Raw genomic sequence first — 17,795 nt, 5'->3', positions numbered from 1 at the left:
GAAAAGAAGTGAAAACCCCAAAAACAGTTAGGCCTAAGAACTTATATACCATTTTTTAAAAGGGTGATAAATTGTGGAGAAGTGATAAGACAAAGGAAAAAGGGGTGGGACTTGTGAAGGTGGTAAATTGTGGCCGATTAAACTATATGAGGGGAACTATTGGAAGACAAAGGTTATTTTGCAAGGTTTGCCATATGACTCAAGTTGGTGCTCTGGTGATAGGAATCTCCTCCTCCTAGTATGGGATGGGGAGGAGGAGCAACTTCACAAAGGGAAATTTATAGCCTGCTTTTAGACAGAAATGGGAAAAGCACAGTGTTTCTTTTGTTCTGCTGTTTCTTAATTGCCTTCAGCTCAAAATAATCCTTATGACAAAATGGCATATTTTGGGGTGGCATATTCTGGATTTCCTTCAATGTCCAACAATTCCAAGGAAATGGAAAGGTGAGGAGGAAAGAAATGATTTTGGGAGAACCCCTTTTCAGGAAGTTTTTCTCAGATTTGGATCTCAGATGTACTCTCTGAGACCCTCTAGGATTTTCTTTTTTTTCCCCCCCATTAAAAAGAAATTTGGCAAGATATACATAAAACATAAAATTAACCATTTTTAGCCATTTTTAAGTATAAAGTTCAAGAGCATCAAGTATATTCACATCATTGTGCAACCATCACCACCATCTATCTCCAGACTGTTTTCATCTTGCAAAGCTAAAACTGTAGACATAAAACACTAACTCCCCATTCACCACCTGCCCTTCCTTCCCCACAACCACTTCCCACCCCCCAACTGTCTCTATGAATTTGACTACTCTATGTACCTTAGATAAGTTGAATCATACAGCATTTGTCATTTTGTGACTAGGCATAATGTCTTCAAGCTTCATCCATGCTGTAACATGTGTCAGAATTTCCCTCTCTCTTATTTTTGAGACAGGATTTACCCAGGCTGGTCTTGAACTCCTGGATTCAAATGATCCTCCCATTTCAGCCTCCTAAGTAGCTGGGATTACAGGGATACATCGCCACGCCTGGGTCCCTCCTTTTTTAAGGCTGAATAATCTTTTATTGCATGTATATACCACATTTTGTTCATCCATTCATCCATTGATGGACACTTGGGTTGCTTCCACCCTTTGGCTATTGTGAATAATGCTGCTATAAACATGGTTGAACAAATGTCTTTTTTGAGTCCCTGTTTTCAATTTTTTTGGATATATACTCAGAAGTGGAATTATTTAATCATATGATAATTCTATTTTTAATATTCTGATGAACCATACAATTTTCCACAGTGGCTGTATCATTTTACATTCCCACCAGCAGCACACAAAAGTTGTAATTTTTCCACATCCTTGCCAACACTCATATTTATTTTCTGTTCTGCTTTGTTTATAATCATCATTCTAATGAGTGTGAAGTTGTATCTCATGGTTTTGAGTTGCATTTCCCTCATGATTAGTGACCTTGAGTCTCTTTTCATGGGCTCGTTGGCTATTTGTATATCTTCTTCGGAGAAATGTCTATTCAAGTCATTTGCCAACTTTTTAATCTTTTTTTTTTTTTTTCTCAGAAAGGGCATCAGTACGTTACTCAAATTTAAGAGACTGCCAAACAAATCCTAGAGATAAATCTGTTAGCTACTTGATATTAAATTTCTTACAAATACTATTGCTATTAGAAGTAAAACAATCAAGCCGGGCGCGGTGGCTCACGCCTGTAATCCCAGCACTTTGGGAGGCTGAGGCGGGCGGATTACAAGGTCAGGAGATGGAGACCATCCTGGCTAACACTGTGACACCCCGTCTCTACTAAAAAAATACAAAAAAATTAGCCGGGCGCCGTGGCAGGCGCCTGTGGTCTCAGCTACTGGGGGGCTGAGGCAGGAGAATGGCGTGGGCCCGGGAGGTGGAGCTTGCAGTGAGCTGAGATCGGGCCACTGCACTCCAGCCTGGGTGACAGAGCGAGACTCCGCCTCAAAAAAAAAAAAAAAAAAGAAGTAAAACAATCGCCACTTAATTTTTAAAATTATTAAGTGTGAAGTATAATTCACATGCAGAAAAATGTGCATAAGAGTACAGCTTGAATTTTCACAAATGGACACGCATTTATAACTAGCGCCAAAATCAACAGAGAGAACCTTACTAGAAGGAAGCCCCTCTTTCAGTTGCTAACTGGAAGCCCCTCTTCTAGTTGCTAACTCCTTCCAGTCACCATCCCCTGCCCACCAAGGTAACCATTATGCTAACTTTGAGCAGCTTAGTTCTTCTGTTTTTGTACTTTATAGAAATGGACTTATGCCATGTGTACTTTTGTTGTCTTTTTATGCTGGGCATTAGGTTTCCGCAGTTGATCCACGTTGCTGCCCGTAATTATTGCAGATGGTTCTTTGCGTTGCTGTATAGTGTTTCATTCTGCGAACCTTGTGTAATTTCATTCATTTATCCTATTGTTGATGGTCTTTTGGGTTATTCTCATTAAGGAATTATTACAATAAATGCAGCTACGAACATTCTGATACCTGCCTGTCGGTGCACCCTAAGTATTCGTTTCTGTTTACTCTATATGGAGGCGTGGAACTGCGGGGCCATAGTGTATGCACCTTTTGCAGACAGTCCCAAACTGTTGTTCAAAGGAGTTGTTCCAGTTTACATTCCAGCAGCAGAGTAGAAGAATGCAGTGACTCTACATCCTGGCCAACACTTGGTATTTTCCATCTTTTTTTCTATTCTATTTTATTTTGAAATGTAAAAACAACTGAAGCAAACAAAGTTGAGATTGCTTTTGCGAGACCTTTTCGTTTTTGGTTTGCTCCTCTGAATAATTAACCATCTCAGGCTTCTATTTTGTCCAGCCAAATCCTGCAGGCTGTGTGTGTGCGTTTTCGACTTTGTTCGACATTTTTTGCTCACTCGGCCACTTAAGATGTCATCTGGTCAAGAAAATAAGGTATGTGTCCGATGCGGGGCAAGCCCTTTGAGGACTCTGGAAGTGTGATAACTCTGTGAAACTTATGCAGACCGTCATTGGCCGATTTCTCTTTTCTAGAGTTCACGATCTAGGAGATCCTGCTCGCCTCTGGTCTCCCCACTGCCCTCCCGGGATCCCTTGGAGGCGCCTGGAAAGCTGAGCAGCCGCCCGCCACCCGCCAGAACATGGGCGGGGCAGGGCCGCTGGTCTGCACAGAGCATGCGCAAACGAAGCACGGCGCATGCTCCGCAGCGCGGCGGGCCCACAGATGAGGGGAGTCGAGACTCCCGCGCCCCACCATCCCCATCGGAGCTGCTGCTGAGCCGCTCAATCTGAGCCCTGGCTACCAATAAAGTTCGTTTAAAAATCATAATCATTCTTAAGAGAGCGAAAGAGGGTGCGAACTAGCCGCGCGGCCCCGCAGGGAGAACTGGCGCGTCGGGAGGAGGCAGCGGCGGCAGCGGTTGCGCCGCGACCAGGAGGAGCCGGTGGCGCCGAGCGGCGGGTCCGCGGCGGGCGGGGTCGGTGAGTAGCGGCTCGCGCTGCGGTGCAGCGGCGCTGCACTCACTCGCCCTCTCCAGCGGCTGGGGGTTCGTCCGGCTCCCCTGGGGAAGAGTCAGCTTCTCCCCGGGGTCCCGGGTTGTGCCTTACTCTCGGGAGTGGGCAGGGGCCTCCAGGCCCGGCTCCCCCATCCCCCTGTTCGAACAGCCGAGCGCCGGCTCTCCCGCCCTTGAGCACCCATCCCAAGTTCCAGCTAGAGAAGGTGGGCGGCAGCGCCAGCCCGGCGCCCCCTCCCAGCTCCCAGCGGTCGGTACCTGGAATTGCCAGGTGGGCGGTAAAGAGGGATGGAGCGAGGGCGGCGCTGCGTCCCCAGTCTGGCCGAGAGTTCGGCTTTTTGCCTGCCTCAAGTCCTGAATGGGGAAGGGGCGACCCAGGCTGGGCCAGACAGCGGTGAGGGCGTGAAGTGCTCAGGTTAGGTTTGACGGCGAAGAGGGTCCTCAGCTCCATCAAGGCATGTAGACTCCTCTTCTCCCTGCAGTGCGACCCCTCTTTACCCGCGACCCCACCCTTCCCTAGTTTCTTGCTCATAGAGTGCTGGAATATAAATGAGCCAAACTGTGCTATTCCATTGACACTGGTTGCTACAGACTTAACTTTACTCGGAGATCCGAGGAGCCAAGGAGCCATCGGCAGTTCCCTGGAGTAAGAACGTGAGAACGTGAGAGTAAGAACTTCCTTATCAGGAGCTAGTGAAGTGGCAGTAGGGTCTGAAAAGGGCTGTTAACTTCTCTGAGTTTTTATATATCTCCTAACATCTAGGTAATTTCATTGACCCTAAGAAGTTTTTCAGTATTTTTACAAATATAACTGTACTTCTTAAATAAAGGCCGTTGTGAGAAAACAACCTTTTGATTGGAGAGTTAACTCACCCTTTGCTTTTCTAATTTATTAGACTGCATTAGCAAAATGTTTTGGGGAAAGGGTGTTTATATAAAATATTATTGTCAAGGTCTTTAATTGTACTCAATTATGCTTATTTCTAGGAACGTAATTGTTTTGATCTAGTGCTTTAAGTCTATAGAGTAGTTTCTAAAAAGCAAGAGTCCGACTGCCTATTAACATTTAATTTGGCTTTTTTCTTTAAATTTATTTTAAGGAAATTAATGTATTATTTTTAAAAGTATATGGTAAAATTGATCTTTTTTTCGGTGACAGTTCTGCAAATTTTAGACTCATGTAACCACCACTACAATAAGGATGTAGAACAAATCTGTCACTCCCCGCCCTCACAGAAAAAAAACCTAATGTGATCCCTTTATATCATACTCCTTACCCCTGGCAATTATTAATATTTTCTAGAAATGGAATCATAACAGTTGGTAATCTTTGGATATTAGCTTTTTTTCACTCAGCAAAATGTCTTTAAGATTTTTCCAAGTTGTTTCATGTATGGATAATTTCTTTTCTTATTGCTGAGTACTGTTTTGTTATGTGGAAATGCCACAGTTTGTTTCTACGTCTGCCCATTGAAGGACATTGAGGTTGTTTTCAGTTTTCTGTGATTATGAATCGATCTGCTATAAATACCATGTAAAAGTTTTTTGTATGGACATGTTTTCATTTCTCTAGGGTATTGCTACAAGTGGATTGCACTTGTAGCAATGGTAAATGTATGTTTAACTTTCAAAAAACTGTTAAACTCTTTTCTGGAGTGTCTGTGTCATTTTGCATTCCCACAAGCAACATGGGAGAGTTCTAGTTGCTCCACATACTCCCAGCATTTGGTAGTGTCAGTTTTTCAAGACTTAGCCATTTTAATAGGTGTGTAGTGGTATCTCATTGTGGTTTTAATGTGCCTTTAACTAATGGCTAAAGATATTGTACATGTTTTCATGTGTTCATTTGCCACATGGAGTCGCTGGTGAGGTATCTGGCCAAGTCACTTGCCCATTTTTAAATTGGTCTGTTTTCTTATGTTGAATTTTGAGGGTTCTTTATATGTTTTGGATACAAATTATATGTCAATTACATGTTTTTCAGGTATTTTCTTCCAGTCTGTCTTGTCTTTTCATTCTAACAGTGTCTTTCAGACAGCAGTGTTTTTAATTTTGGTGAAGTCCAGTATCAATTTTTCCTTTTATGGATCTTCTGGTGTCATGTCTAAGAACTCTGCCTAACAGGTCAAGATTTTCGCCTTCTAAAAATTGTTTTATAAAAGTATTCCATTTAGATCTGTGATCCATTTGAGTTAATTGTATAAGGTGTGAAGGTTTACTTTTTTGCTTATGGACGTCCAGTTGTTCCATCAGCGTTTGTTGAAAAGACTGTCTTCTCTCCATTGAATTGCTTTTGCACCTTTGTTAAAAATCAATTGGCTTTATTTGTGAGGGTCTGTTTTGGGCCTGTTTTGTTCCACTGATTTACTTAACTTTCCCTTGGCCAGTATCACACTTTATTAATTTAGCATTGTAATGTCTTAAAACCAGGTAGTATAATTTCCTCCAGTTTCATTCTTTTTCAAAATTGTTTTAGCTATTCTGATTCTTTTACCTTTGTGTATAAAGTTTAGAATCAACTTGTGGATACAGAAAAATTTGCTGGTGCTTTGATTGAAATTGTGTTACACTCACAGATCAATTTAGGGAGAATTGCTATGTTTACTTTGTTGAGTCTCCCAATCCATGAACATGCTATGTCTTTCCATTTGTTTAGGTCTTTGATTTGTTTAGTGTTTTGTAGTTTTCAGCGTACAGATTGTGTACATGTTTTGTTACATTTATACCTAAGTATTTAAAGTTTTTTAAACTATTGTAAATCTCATTCTAAAAAATACTGGTTTCAAATTGTACATTGTATGTGGAAGTACAATTGAATTTTGTGTGTTGTACATATGTCCTCTGACTTTGCTAAACTCATTAGTTCAGGGTTTGGTTTTTAAATTTTTGGTAGATTCCATGGATTTTTCTACAGAGATAATCATGTCACTTGTGAATAGAGAAAGTTTTATTTATTTTTTTCTTAATCTGTGTTTTATTTATTTTTGTTTCCTATTACAATGACTAGAACTTCATGTATGATGAATAGGAGTAGTGAGAATAGATATCCTTACCTTGTTCCCAATCTGAGGAAAGCAGTCTGTCTTCCAGAATTGTTTTATGTTATAGATGCTTTTTTTTTTTGAGACAGAATCTCACTCTATCATCCAAGCTGGAGTGCAGTGGCACGATCTCAGCTCACAGCAACCTCTGCCTCCCTGGTTCAAGCAATTCTTGTGCCTCTGTCTCCTGAGTAGCAGGGATTACAGGTGAGCGACCCCACACCTAGTTAATTTTTCGTATTTTTAGTTGAGACGGAGTTTCACCATGTTGTCCAGGCTGGTCTTGAACTCCTGAGCTCAGACAGTCTGCCGCTGCGGGCTCCCAAAGTGCTAGGATTACAGACGTGAGCCACTGTGCTTGGCCTAGTGCCTTTTACCAGGTCAAAGAAGTCCCATTCTATTTCTAGTTTGCTCTGAGTTTTCTCACAAATGTTGAATTTTGTCAAGTATTTCTTCTGCATCAACTGATATTGTGTTTATATGGTGGATTACACTGATTGCTTTTTGAGTATTTAACTAGCCTTGCATTCCCAGAATAAAGTCTACTTGGTTGCAGTGTATTATTGTTTTTAAATATTGCTGAATTCAGTTTATTAATACTTTGTTGAAGATTTTTGCATCTTTGTTCAGAAGAGTTTGTCTAATTTTCTTTTTTGTAGTGTCTTTTTGTGGTATCAAGATAATGCTGGCTTCATAAAAAGAGTTGGCAAGTGTTTCCTCGTCTCTATTTTGGAGAAGATTGTGTACATTGGTGTTAATTTTTTAAATGTTTAGTAGAATTCTTCAGTGAAACTGCCTGATCCTGTAGATTTCTTTCCGAGTTTTTACATTACAGATTCAATTTCCTTCATAGTTATAGGGGTATTCAAATAGACCTATATTATATTGGGTGAATTATGGTCGTTTATGCTTTTGAAGAATTTGGTTCATTTTGTCTGGGTTGTCACATTTATGTGTGTAGGGTTGTTACGTTATCCTTTTGAGTCTGCAGAGTCTGTGTTGCTATCCCCTATTTTATTCCCGGTATTGGGTATTTGTGTCCTCTCTCTTTTTTGTGTTAGTCTCACTAAAGTATTGTTAAATTTATTGATCGTCTCAAAAAGCCAGCTTTTTGTTGCATCAGTTTTTCTGTTTACAATTTCATTGATTTCTGTTCTTCTTTTTTAGTATGTTCCTTTTTTTGCTTGTTTTGGGTTTATTTTGCTCTTCTAGTTCTTGAGGTGAGTGCTTAGATTATTGAGTTGAAACTTTTTTCCTTTTCTAAGGTAAGCATTTAGTGCTCCAAAGTTTCGTGTCTCAGGCTGGGCACGGTGGCTCACGCGTGTAGTCCCAGTACTTTGGGAGGCCGAGGCGGGCAGATCACTTGAGCCAGGAGTTAGAAACCAGCCTGGCCAACATGGTGAAATCCTGTCTCTACTAAAAATACAAAAATTAACCCAGCATGGTGATGCATGTGTGGAGTCCCAGCTACTCGGGAGGCTGAGGCAGGGTTGCTTGAACCTGAGAGGGGGAGTTTGCGGTGAGCCAAGATCGGGCCACCGCACTCCAGCCTGGACTGATGAGTGAGATTCTGTCTCAAAAATAGTAATAATAAAATAAAATATATTTTCCCATTTCAGCATTACTGTAGCTGTGCCCCACTAAGTTTCACATGTATTTTCACTTTCATTTAATTTTTTTTTTTTTTTTACTTTCCCTGTGACTACTACTTTGAATGTTGGATTGTTTTACAAGTGTGTGCTTTTAGTTTCTGTCTGGAGATTTCCCTGTTTTATCTTTCTGTTATTGATTTCTAGTTTGATTCCATTGTGATCAGTGAACACATTCTGTATGGTTTCCATTATTTTAAGTGTGTTTGAGACAGGAGGTCGATAGATCTGGTTCCACAAGATACAGGTCTTAAAAGATCCCCACTGACAAAACAGGATGCAATAAAGAAGCTGACCAAAACCAAGATGGTCATGCAAGTGACCACTGGTTGTCCTCACTGCTCATTATATGCTAATCATAATACATTAGCATAGTAAAGGTTACTGCCATCAGCACCATGACAATTTATAAATGCCATGGCAACGTCTGAAAGTTACATTATATTGTCTGAAACGGGGAGGAACCCTCAGTTCTGAGAATTCCCCATCCCTTTCCCAGAAAACTCAAGAATAATCCACCCCTTGTATAGCATGTAATAAAAAAAAAAAACATAAAAATAACTAACCACCAGCCCTCAGGGCCGCTCTGTCTATGGAGTAGCCACTCTTTTATTCCTGTACTTTCTTAATAAACTTGCTTTCACTTCACTCTGTCGGCTCACCCTTGAATTCCTTCTGCACAAAGCCAAAAACCCACGTGGCCTCCTGGGCTGAACTCCAGTTTTGGGGTTTGCCCTGTGACATGTTGATGTTTGTTTTATGGCCCAGAATATGTTCAATCTGGGTACTTGAAAGGAAGTATATTGTGCTGCTGTATAGACAGTTCTATAAATATCAATTAGATTCTGACTTTATTGTGTTTTTAGAATCTCATTTTGATTTATCTGTGTGTTTTTGAGTGTACCTGTTTGTATTATTGTTTTAGTGGTTGTTCTTGGTATTACATTACATACAGTCATGCATTGCTTAACAATGGGGATGCACATTATGGTTTTGTCATTGTGTGAACATACTAAAATGTATTTATACAAACCTAGATGGTATAGCCTACTACACATCTAGGCTGTATGCTATAACTTATTGCTCCTAAGCCACAAACCTGTACACTGTTACTGTATTGAATACTGTAGGTACTTGTAACACATTGGTAAATATTTGTGTATCTAAACATATTTAAACATAGAAAAGGCATAGTAAACATATGGCATTGTAATTTTAAGGGACCACTGTTGTATAAGCAATCCATCATTGACTGAAATGTTGTTATGTAGTGCATGACTGTATATGTGATTTATCACCATAATTTATCATTGTAGTCAATATTTTACAAATTCAAGTGAAGTGTAGAATGCTTACCTCCCTTTATAGTCCTTTATCCATCCCCATTTATAATTAATTGTCTTAAATATTTTCCCTACGTGTATTGAACACCACATTGGACAGTTTTATAATTTTTTTTCAACTATCAAACATAGTTTAGAACACTCAAGAAGAGAAGGGAAGTCTATTGGATTTAACAATATTTTTGCTCTTACCATGTTCTTTCTTTTGTTCTGATATTCCAAGTTCTTTGTTTAAAAAATTATTTCCTTTCCACTTGAGAACTTCCTTTAGCTGTTCTTTTGCATTGGTCTGCTGTCAACAAATGCTCTCAGTTTTCCCTCATCAGAGATTACCTTGATTTCCTTTTCATTCCTAGAGGATATTTTTGTTGGATATATAATTTTGAGTTGACAGTTCTTTTCTTTCAACACTCAAAAAATGATGTGCCACCTCCTTCTGGCCTCCATGGTTTCTGAGGAGAAATTCACTGTCATTCAAATGACTTTTCCCCATCCTTTTTCTCTGGCTGCTTTCAAAATGTTTTGTCTTTAGTTTTTAGAAGTCTGACTTTGATTTGTTTAGGTCTAGATTTTGACTGGTTTATCCTGTTTGGGATCTACTCAGCTTCTTGAATCTGTAGCTTTGTCTTTTTCCGTATTTGGGAAATTTTCAGTCATTATTTCTTCAAGTCCTTTTTTAGCCCTATCTTCTTCCTCCTCTCCTCCTGGAACTCCAATGACAGAAATATGCAGTTTTTTTTGTGGTTTAGTTCCACAGGTCCTGAAGGCTTTTTCCTTTATTTCAGTCTTTGTTTGCTTGGCTCAGATTGTATGTTCAAGTTCACTAATTCTTTCCTCTGTCCTCTCTATTCTGCCGTTGAACCTATCATTGAGTTTTTAAAATTATGGTTATTATAATTTTCAGTTCTACTTTCCATTTGGTACTTCTTTATATCTTCTGTTTATTTTTGAGACTCTTTATGTTTTACATTTGTTCAAATATATCCATAATTGCTCATTGACTGCCAGTTAACTTTTTATGTTTAAAATCCTTATAACATAAATCTAATGTCTGTCATCTCATTGCTAGTGTCTATTGATTGTCTTTTGCATTTGAGTTGAGATTTTCCTGGTGCTTGGTGTGCTGAGTGATTTTCGATGAAACCAGGGCATTGGGAGTGTTATGTTGTGATTCTCTGGTCTCATTACATACTCCTTAAGCTTGATTCTCTTCCTTTGCTGTGCTCCAAAAACAGGAAGGGTGGGGCAGTACCTCTTTACTACCAGGTGAGGATAAAACTCCAGGTTTCCTGCTTGTCTTCCATTGAAACATAGTGGGCTGGGTGCGGTGGCTCGTACCTGTAATCCCAGCACTTTGGGAAGCCAAGGCAGGCAGATCACTTGAGCCCAGGAGTTTGAGATCAGCCTGGCCAAAATGGCAAAACCCTGTCTCTACAAAAAATGCAAAAGCTAGCCAGGCGTGGTGGTGTGCGCCCGTAGTCCCAGCTGAAATGGTAGGATTGCTTGAGCCCAGGAAGTTGAGGCTGCAGTGAGCTGTGTTCACCCCACTGCACTCCAGCCTGGAGTGTAGAATGAGACACTGTCTAAAAAAAAAGAGAGAGAAAGAAACTGAGAGTGGGAAGAGCTCCTCTTACTACTGGTCATGATGACTCTCTGCTGGGGCCACTGATACCACCCTGGCTGGGAGGAGGCTGACCCACTGACACTGCGGGGAGTCAGCAGATGGCCTTATTACCTGTGAGAGATAGTGGAAGTCCTGACTTTCTAATAGGCTTCATCTGACACCACCCCAGCAAAAAAGTGGAGGTAAAAATGGGTAGGGATGACTGAATTGGTGGATGGGTGGAAGTTCATCCTCCCACATGGTCTCCAGGGATGCCTTGGTGGTGGTTGGGCAGGGCTTGGAGGAGCCTTCATTTCTCCCCAGTGAGGATGAAAGTCCTCCCCAGTCCTCCCCGGTTGGTCTTCTCTGACACCACCCCATAGAGGGAGTTGGGGTGCATCAATATAGCCCTCACAAGGGTAGAGGTGTTTTCTATGTTTCTTTCTTTCTTTCTTTCTTTCTTTTTTTTTTGAGACGGAGTCTCACTCTGTTGCCCAGGCTGGACTGCAGTGGCACGATCGCTGCTCACTGCAAGCTCCGCCTTGCTAGGCTTTCCCTTTCCTCGTCCTTTGACTCAAGAGAGTAGCTTTTATGTTTCTTTTTGTCATTGGTGGTGACGTTTCCTGGTTACTAGCTTCTCTATAATCTAGTCTGGGATATATGAGGTAAAAAGAACTCAAGGAAAACTCATTACCATGTTGTTCTTTGTGCCTTGTGGTACCTTTTCACTTTTTGATGTCTAATGTTTATTTATATATAATATTCACAAATTTTAGTTATATTTAGAGGAAGGAATAGGGAAAAATATCTATCATTTCAGAAGCAAAAGTGTCTGAAGTATGTATCTTTAAAAGGATAAAATGTGATAAGAGTTTTGTTGTTGCCTTTTTATGAAGGTAACAGTCTTCTTGGGTGAAGAATTATTTAGGTAGAGAAAGGAAGTTGCCTTCTAGGAACTGAACCAGTGTGAGATACACAGCTGGATGAACAAGGGTCAGCTCCTGGTCAGAATTTTATATTTGACCCTGTGTCCTAAGGACTACATCTTGTGTAGGGTAATAGGATGGTGATACTTGATGTCCAGATTGTACCCTAGACCAGGGGTCCCCAACCCCCAGGCCGTGGACTGGTACCATTCTGTGGCCTGTTAGGAACTGGGCCACACAGCAGGAGGTGAGTGGCTGCAAGCATTACCACCTGAGCTCCGCCTCATCACATCAGCAGCAGCATTAGATTCTCACAGGAGCCCAGACTCTATTGAGAACTACACATGTGAGGGATCTAGGTTGCAGCACTCCTTATATCCTTATGAGAATCTAACTAATGCCTGATGATTTGAGGTAGAACAGTTTTATCCCCAAACCATCCCTCCACCATGCCCCCCACCAACCTCCCATCTGTGGAAGTTGTCTTCCATCAAAACGAAAGTCCGTAGTACCAAAATGGTTGGGAACCACTGCCCTAGACCATCTGATTGTATACACAGAGGATAAGATGCAGGTATCAGGCATCAGGATTTTTTTTTTTTTTTTTTAAGACAAGGTCTTGCTCTGTCACCCAAGCTGAAGTGTAGTGGTACAGTCATAGCTCATTGCAGCCTTGAACTTCTGGGCTCAAACAATCCTCCCACTTTAGCTTCCCGAGTCGCTGGGACTACAGGCTCACGCCACCATGCCCGGCCAATTTTTTTTTTTTTTTTTATAGAGACAGGGTCTCACATGGTGCCCAGGCTGGTCTTGAACTCCTGGCCTCAAGCAATCCTCTTGCCTCAGCCTCCCAAAGCACTGGGATTGCAGGTGTGAGCCACTGCCCCCAGCCAAGTATTTTTTAAAAGTTATCTAGGTGATTCAAATGTATAGGCAAAATTGAGAATCACTAGCGTAGGGCATTGGCTCTGACATTTATCTGAATGTAAAATCACTTGGGATGTATATCCATTTGGGTTCTCCAGGAAGCAAATATCAAGATGGAATTAGAAGTGCAAGAGATTTATTGGAGGAAATGCCTGAGAAGGATAAAGAGGCTGCAATGCTAGTTTTTTATACTTGTGAAAGGATGAAGAAAGATGGGGTGGAAAGAGCCCCAGACTGTAGTGCATTTCTGAAAAAATCTCAGCTAGTCTGATGGGAGCCCCAGACCAAAGAGGATCCACATTGTGCAGAATTGGCCCAACTCAAGTGGCCCTGCCTGTTTAATCTTTCCCCGGGGAGAATGTGGCCTCAGCGGGAGTGGACAGTGCAGTGGATCCTGAAGGTGAGGTAGCAGAGACTGCCAGCTAGCAGCTCGTGAAGGGAGAGCTAAGCAGCACCTTTTGTGCTTGTTCTATAAACCAGATTCCAAGGCCTTCTGTGAAATTTCTGATAAATGATGTCTGAGGTGGAGACCCAGGACCATACTTTAACAAGACTTTTAGGTGATTCTTATGATCACTCAGGTTTGTAAAGTACCGGAGACAATTGCTGAGACTATTAGGGACAAAGAAAGGAATGTTCTTCACATTTTTGGACTCTCTTGGTGTAGTGGTTGTATAGAAAGATTTTCAGTTAAAGTAGTTGAAATATAATAGCTAAATGGGCAGTAGCCTAACAGTAATTTAAGAAGAAACATGAAGAAATTGAATTTCTGTTATTTTCATTCCTAAAATGCAAACAGTGCCCATTCTATTGCTTTCGTTGTATGTGTAACTATAAAGGTTTGAAACTAAAGCAGGAATGTGTGGTGTAAGATATTTATTTGTACAGGATTCATTGTAAGCCAAACACTAAATCGTTATAACTAAGAGCCCAATGCTGACACATGGTCATACACTATTATACGAAACCTTCTTTGGGGTGCTTTTTTAGGGACATTGATTATTACCCGTGAGGTTGAAAAGCGATTTCCACAGATTTTGAATTTGTTGCCTATTTGGTGATACACTATGGAGAATTTACAATGTTTTTTAAAATTTTATTTTAATTTTTTTTAGAGATAGCATCTTGTTCTATCACCCAGGCTGGAGTACAGTGGCATGACCATAGCTCACTGCAGCTTCAAATCACTGGGCTCAAGGGATCCTCCCACCTCAGCCTCCCGTGTAGCTGCGACTACAGGCATGCACCACTATACTCGGCTAATTTATTTTATTTTATTTTTTTTAGTGGCGACTGGGTCTCCATATGTTGCCCAGGCTAGTCTCAAACTCCTGGCTTCAAGCGATCCTCTTGCCTCAGCCTCCCAAAATGCTGGGATTATAGGCATGAGCCACCACACCTGCCCTATTTGCATGTACATAATGAGATGTCTTGGGGACAGGACCCAAGTCTTAACAGGAAATTCATTTATGTTTCACATATGCCTTATACACATAGCCTCAAAGTAATTTTATACAGTACTTTCAGTATTTTTGTGCATGAAATAAAGTTTTGACTCTCTTTTTACTGTGACCTATCACATGTCAGATACGGAATTTTTCCCTTATGGCATCATGTCAGTGCTTAAAAAGTTTCAGATTTTGCCACATTTCAGACTTCAGATTTTTGGATCAGGAATGCTCAACTAGATTTTGAATGCGTAACTTTCACTATGCTAAGTGCTCTATGTGTATCATTGATCAACAACCGTATGAGATGGATATTATTGCCAGGAAACAGAAGCCTGAAGAAGTTAAGTAACGTGTTCACTAAGAGCACAGAACTAGCAAGTGGTGCCTTTAAATAATCAGGCATCAAGTCTAATGACCCTAATCATCGTCTCTATGAAAGTAGATCTAGGTATTTATTGATATATGAATGTCATGCATTGTGCTATTGATGAGGATTCATTCAAAAATGAATTGTGTTATTGCTGTACCTTTCAAAGAATTTATATTATTTAAAAAGAGTGGGAGGGGCCTCAGGTATGAAAACACATCCTTGCAATGCAATGTGATGATTTCTTGATAAAACAATGAGTTTATTTTGTACATTTTTATGAAAAAATAATTTCATTTTAAACCACAGATTTGAGAGAGAAGACCTGATCTCCTGGAATTAGAGTTGGTACAGAAACCATTTCAGCTCCAAAAATGTTGGAGGAAGATATGGAAGTCGCCATAAAGATGGTGGTTGTAGGGAATGGAGCAGTTGGAAAATCAAGTATGATTCAGCGATATTGCAAAGGCATTTTTACAAAAGACTACAAGAAAACCATTGGAGTTGATTTTTTGGAGCGACAAATTCAGTAAGTACTTGGCTGTTTTATTCCTTTGGCTTTGATTTGTGAACTGTATCCAAGACTTACTGGAATAATAGTTAACTACTTGCAGTGGATTTCGAGATGTGGCCACTAGTGGCAGTGCTCATGCAACCGTGATGGTGGTTTCATCACGTAACTTTACCCTTTTTTTCTTTCATCTCTTCCCTTCCTCTTTCACTTTTTTCTTTTTCTACTCTCCTTCCCACGTTTTTTTCTGTCTCATATCTGTTTTATATTTATTGGTGACACCTTGGGCATGTCTTAAACACAAAGTGATACTGACTCCAGTGAGATTTTCAACTGCTGTTTTCTTTGGAATGAAAGTTGTATTATGAGCTCCTTGTTACTAGAATGTCTGTTCTCTTTTTGAAACTAGGCAAGACTATGGAAGTTAGAGAATTAATAGTTTGCTTTACTCTAAAGAAATAAGACAAAACAGATTTGGGAGAGCAAAATTTGCCTATGAAAAGGAAATCCTACTTTAGGAAATTCATTTGGATTCTAAAACACATCAGAGTAATATTTTTTGTCATTAGTCCTGAGAACGTCTAAGAATATTTTAAATTGTAGCAGACAAACTAAAATGTATTACCCAAATAAGAAATACTACAAACCTGGTTACTGGCCCAACTTTAACATCAAAGATAATTTTTTTTTTTTTTATTATACTTTAAGTTCTAGGGTACATGTGCATAGCGTGCAGGTTTGTTACATATGTATACTTGTGCCATGTTGGTGTGCTGCACCCCAAAGATAATTTTATCATTTTAAAGATTAATTTCTAGTCTGCATTCTTTTTAAAATTACTCTCTTTTTAAAAATATTTCCATATTTGCTTCCTCCCTCAGAATATATTTTAAGAGCAAGCATTTTAAGTCTTGATGATGTTTGCTTTTTGTACTTACTACCTGAAACCAAATAAATATTTAAGTATGCAGTCAATCCTTATTATTTATAAGTTCTGCTTATGCAAATTCACCCACTTTGTTTTATTTATAATAAAATATTTATTTGTAACTCCAGAATCAGTATTTATGTGCATTTGTGGTCATTTGTGGACATACATAGAGCAGCAAACAAATTTAACTTGCCCAGCGTGCACTTCCCAGCTGAGGTCATCAAACAAGTCTCTTTCTTGTTTCAGCCCCTCGTACAGTAAACACGTGTCCTTTTTGTGTTCTGTTTAATGCCCCTTTTTTTACATTTTGTGCTTTTTCTTGGTGATTTTGCTGTTTAAGAATGCTCCTAAGTGTAGTGCTGCAGTGCTGTCTAGCATTCCTAAATATAGGAAGGCTATGATGCGTGTTACAGAAAAATAAATATGTTCGATAAGCTTTGTTCAGACACGAGTTACAGTGCTGTTGGTCATGAATTCAGTGTTAATGAATTAACAATATATATCAGTAAGGTGTCTTTAAACAGAAACACATAAAGCAAGGTTACGTATTGATCAGTTGATGAAAATGTAACCAGGGGTTCTCAAGAACCTAACCCTGTATTTCCCTTAGGAGCAGTGGTTCAGTATTTGCCAATTCAGTGTTCACATTGTCATTATAGAACATAACTACTGTGAATAATGAGAATTGACTATATGACAAAATAGAGTAAATTTTAAGTTCAAGGGCAACCAGGGAGCCAGGGAGGTAAATTCCTTTTGTTTTTTTGAGACAGAGTCTTACTCTGTCTCCCAGGCTGGACTGCAGTCATGCTCCACCTCCCAGGCTCAAGCGATTCTCCCATCTCAGCTTCCTGAGTAGCTCGACTACAGGCACGTGCCGCCACACACAGCTAATTTTTGTATTTTTGGTAGAGACAGGGTTTTACCATGTTGGCCAGGCTGGTACTGAACTCCTGGCCTCAAGTGATCCACCCACTTTGGCCTCATAAATTGCTGGGATTACTGGCGGTAAATTGCTTTTTTGCATTCTTATTCTCATTTTATCACGAAAGCACCAGAACCCATTGGAAAGATGTAGGGAAAGGAGAGCAAGCAGTGACCTAAGGGAATTCCCCTTCCCAAGACGTTAATCTTAGACCACCACTACCTGTGACTGTGTCAAAGAAAAAAACATGGCAGATAAATCCAAATCACGTGGGAATCTATAGCTTTAGGGGAATGTTTTTCACTCTTTCACTGTAGGTAATGATATCAACATCTGAGAGTACTCAGAGTTTTTCAGGGTGAAACTGACAGTATCCATGTGGTCCCTGACTCAAGATGGTTTGACTCAGAGTTTTTCAACTTTGGCATGGGTTTTTTGAGACATAGCCCCATCATAAGTTGAGGAGCATAAGGATTTATAATAGTTCAGCTTATGAGTTTTTTGAATTTACAGTGGTGTAATGGGGTGTTAAATGCATTTTTGACTTAAGGATATTTTTGACTACAATATTTTCAGCTTACAATGGGCTTACCAGGA

The 17,795-nt window shown here is 40.2% G+C and overlaps 2 protein-coding genes across 6 annotated transcripts in view; one reads left to right on the top strand and one right to left on the bottom strand.

Moving 5' to 3' along the window:
- The window catches only part of PRIM2 (primase, DNA, polypeptide 2 (58kDa)), a 410,194-nt gene extending 406,246 nt beyond the window's left edge, over nucleotides 1-3,948 (bottom strand). The window contains exon 1 of the mRNA XM_011945621.1: nucleotides 3,783-3,948. The gene's annotated coding sequence lies outside the window, so the exon portion shown is untranslated. The remainder of the gene's footprint in view (nucleotides 1-3,782) is intronic.
- RAB23 (RAB23, member RAS oncogene family) overlaps nucleotides 3,202-17,795 on the top strand; it is a 34,528-nt gene continuing 19,934 nt past the window's right edge. Inside the window, exons 1-2 of one of the 5 annotated variants that reach the window (XM_011945626.1) lie at nucleotides 3,202-3,321; nucleotides 15,141-15,360. In XM_011945626.1, coding sequence (XP_011801016.1) covers nucleotides 15,206-15,360 — 155 coding nt within the window. In that variant the 5' untranslated portion in view covers nucleotides 3,202-3,321; nucleotides 15,141-15,205. Of the gene's footprint in view, nucleotides 3,775-4,043; nucleotides 4,193-15,140; nucleotides 15,361-17,795 lie in introns of those variants that run through there. The other 4 variants (XM_011945627.1, XM_011945622.1, XM_011945624.1 and 1 more) reach the window with 4 other exon arrangements.

This window comes from Colobus angolensis, unplaced genomic scaffold (genome assembly GCF_000951035.1).
Source record: "Colobus angolensis palliatus isolate OR3802 unplaced genomic scaffold, Cang.pa_1.0 Scaffold241, whole genome shotgun sequence".
In the NCBI taxonomy this organism is placed as follows: Eukaryota; Metazoa; Chordata; class Mammalia; order Primates; family Cercopithecidae; genus Colobus; species Colobus angolensis.
Note: the sequence above shows the minus strand (reverse complement) of the source record. Positions and strands in the feature narration are given on the sequence as shown.